This window comes from Condylura cristata, unplaced genomic scaffold (assembly GCF_000260355.1).
Source record: "Condylura cristata isolate star-nosed mole 26May11 unplaced genomic scaffold, ConCri1.0 scaffold00023, whole genome shotgun sequence".
Taxonomy (NCBI): domain Eukaryota; kingdom Metazoa; phylum Chordata; class Mammalia; order Eulipotyphla; family Talpidae; genus Condylura; species Condylura cristata.
Window position 1 is genome coordinate 31,022,499 of NW_004567124.1, and position 2,958 is coordinate 31,025,456.

General features: G+C 31.8%; 1 protein-coding gene across 1 annotated transcript in view; it reads left to right on the forward strand.

Annotated features, from left to right (window-relative positions):
• Positions 1-2,958, forward strand: part of AQR (aquarius intron-binding spliceosomal factor) — a 79,874-nt gene that overhangs the window by 66,459 nt on the left and 10,457 nt on the right. The window contains exon 28 of the mRNA XM_012728547.1: positions 697-867. Coding sequence (XP_012584001.1) covers positions 697-867 — 171 coding nt within the window. The remainder of the gene's footprint in view (positions 1-696; positions 868-2,958) is intronic.

Here is a 2,958-nt window from a genome sequence, read left to right on the forward strand (position 1 = left end):
TCATTTTACTTTCTTCTCTCATCTATTACTTTCAATTTAGCCTCTACTAGGCTGGACTAAAAAGCCAGATTCAGTTAAGCCTCAGCTTTAAGTTCCTTCTTAACCAGAGTCTCTAACTTCACAGTAATCCAGACTGATGAACTTGAGATCATCTCCTCACCTAAAGTGGTGTGATAGCAGTGGGAAATATCAGTAAGACAACAAACACAAAATGCATAGTTAACTCCAGGAAGCTCAGGAAGCAGTAAAACACTATAAAGATTGTCAACTAATAGTACTGCTGGACTCAGATTTCTTTTTGCTTCTTAAATAGTCACCATGCTCCTTAATGTTAATATTTCTTTCATAACTATAATTGCAGCATACCATAACAGAATATTATTGACCTACATTGTGATTATTATGCTTCCAGAAATAACAATTCTTTACGTTGGTAACATTTATCATTATTCTGTGTATTACAAACATATTGCAAATGACAAAGGGTGTAATGGAATAACCCCCACATGCTGTGTATTAATTTTTCAGTACTAACCTAGGATAAGGTTAACCACTGACTTTTGAAAAGTGTTCACTTGTCCAAACTATTAACTTTTCGTCTTGAGGTGTAGTAAATGAACAGATTATACTAGTTAACCATTTTCTTTACAAAATTGAGAAATGTAAAGGCACAATCTGATTTTCTTTGCATTACAGAATCTTGGAGAAGCTGAATATGTAGTAGCACTTTTTATGTACATGTGTTTACTTGGTTACCCTGCTGATAAGATCAGTATCCTAACAACTTACAATGGGCAAAAGCATCTTATTCGTGACATCATCAATAGAAGATGTGGGAGTAATCCATTGATTGGGAGACCAAATAAGGTAATTTTATAAATATGATCTGCTCTCTATTCATTGTGCTTGCAAAATGGAAAGATTTCTATTTATTCTGAGTGGTTTCTATTTTCCTATTTTGTTTCTTTGCTATATCCTCTTAAAACATGTAAAGAAGTGAAACAATAGGGACTATAAATAATTCTATGGCATTCCTACCTGACAGCATTATCTATTTGCTGTGAACTCTTGTCTCAGCCACCACATGGAAGATTTCTGTTGATGGTAATTAGAGATAATAAATGTTTCTAAAACTTTTTGTTAGTAAAATGGTGTATAATAAAATGACATTTTTTATACACTGTTATAGTAGAAATAGAAATTTGTTTTATAAAAGATTATAATTTATACTGCTTTTTATTTTATATGTGTGGGGGAGTGTTTTTCTTGAGGAATAAGGGTGATGTAAAATGCATTCAGACCTTAGGTTTTCTTTGATCTTTTATGTGATGTAATGGTACAATACAAAATAAAAATGAAAATCATTAATTTTATAAATAAAAGATTAAATAGAAAGTATAACAAAACATAACTATAATTTCATGTTTTGTTGAAAATAGGAAATTGTTTATATCTGATGAAATTAGGACTTCAATTGCAAACAAATCTGTATAAAAGCTTCTACTTTTTCTGGAAAATAACATTTGAAATATGATAATAAATATAAAAACAGCAAAGGCATAACTAGGAGTTACCCTATAATCCAAATAATCCAAAGAAATCTACAGGTGAGCTGTCTGTACAGTAACTGAGGAAAAAAACTTTCAGATGTGAAAACTATCCAACCTTTAGAAAAAGTTCCTTTCACTTCAGTTTACTCTGTTGCCCAGTCTAAGGAACCTACTCATTCATTAATAAATAGTAAAAAGAAAAGCTTAACTTATAAAGGAGAAAAAGATAGCATCAAACATACCAATTTGATGTTCCAGAAAACATGTTGGCCTGGAACAGATGAAAATTTTGAATATATGTTTCTTTTTGAAATTGAAAGGCATGCTGGAAGGAAGGAATAGACACTGTAAAACTTTCATAAAGGATCTAGAAAATGAAAATGAGAAGCAATTAATTCTTGAAATATAGAGAGTTTAGAAATAGAAAAACCTCAATATCTTCCAGAAAATCTTACCTTAAAGAATATTTTATCAATTTATATTTTAAGGTCACTATTTCTCATTAAAAGTGGATGGAAGTACAGTGACTCCATAATATTATCAAAGACCAAGCTTAATTTCATGCTGCCGTTCTCAATGTGTGAGCCCAGTTTTTACACCAATGTCCATGTGATCAGGATGGAAGCAGTTTCTAGATAGAACAGCTATACATTACAACATAGGACTTATATCCAGAATATAAAAACTCATAGTAAAAGTTATAGTTAATTAAAGATAACCCAATACGAAATTGGGTAAGGCAAAACATTACCCAAGAAGATATACGAATGGCCAATAAGCAAATGAAAAAATGCTTACAGCCCTTAGTTGGAAGGGAAATGCAAATTAAAATACAGTCATGCACCACTACACATACTAAAATTATAAAAATTAACAATACCAAGGGTTGACAAGAATGGCAGGAACATCTAGAACTTTGGTACTAGAACATTGCTGGTGGATGTATAAAGTGATACAATAACTTTAGAAAACAGCTTGAATGTTTCTTGTAAAGTTGGATATACACTAACCATATAGCTTAGGAATTCCATTGCTGGAAATTGATTCAAGAGCAATAGAAACATATGTCCACAGAAATATTTACGCATGAATATTCATTGCAGCTTATTCAAAAGCCCCTTTCACCTATTCATGAGCAATAAAATGTATGAATTTTTTTATTATTTTATAAAGATTTATTTATTTATGCATACAGACCTGGGGTACAGGTCAGAGTTGCAAGGGCAGTGAGCGTGGGGAGCAGAACAGGCTGACTGATGAAGTACAAAAATAATCTATAATAGAAAACAAATCAGTGGCTGCCCTGGGGTAGAGGAATACAGGCTTTACTCTAAAGAAGTAACTGCGGTGATAGGAAGCTTGATCACAGTGGTCACTATATGGGAATATATTTTGTCAAAATTCAACA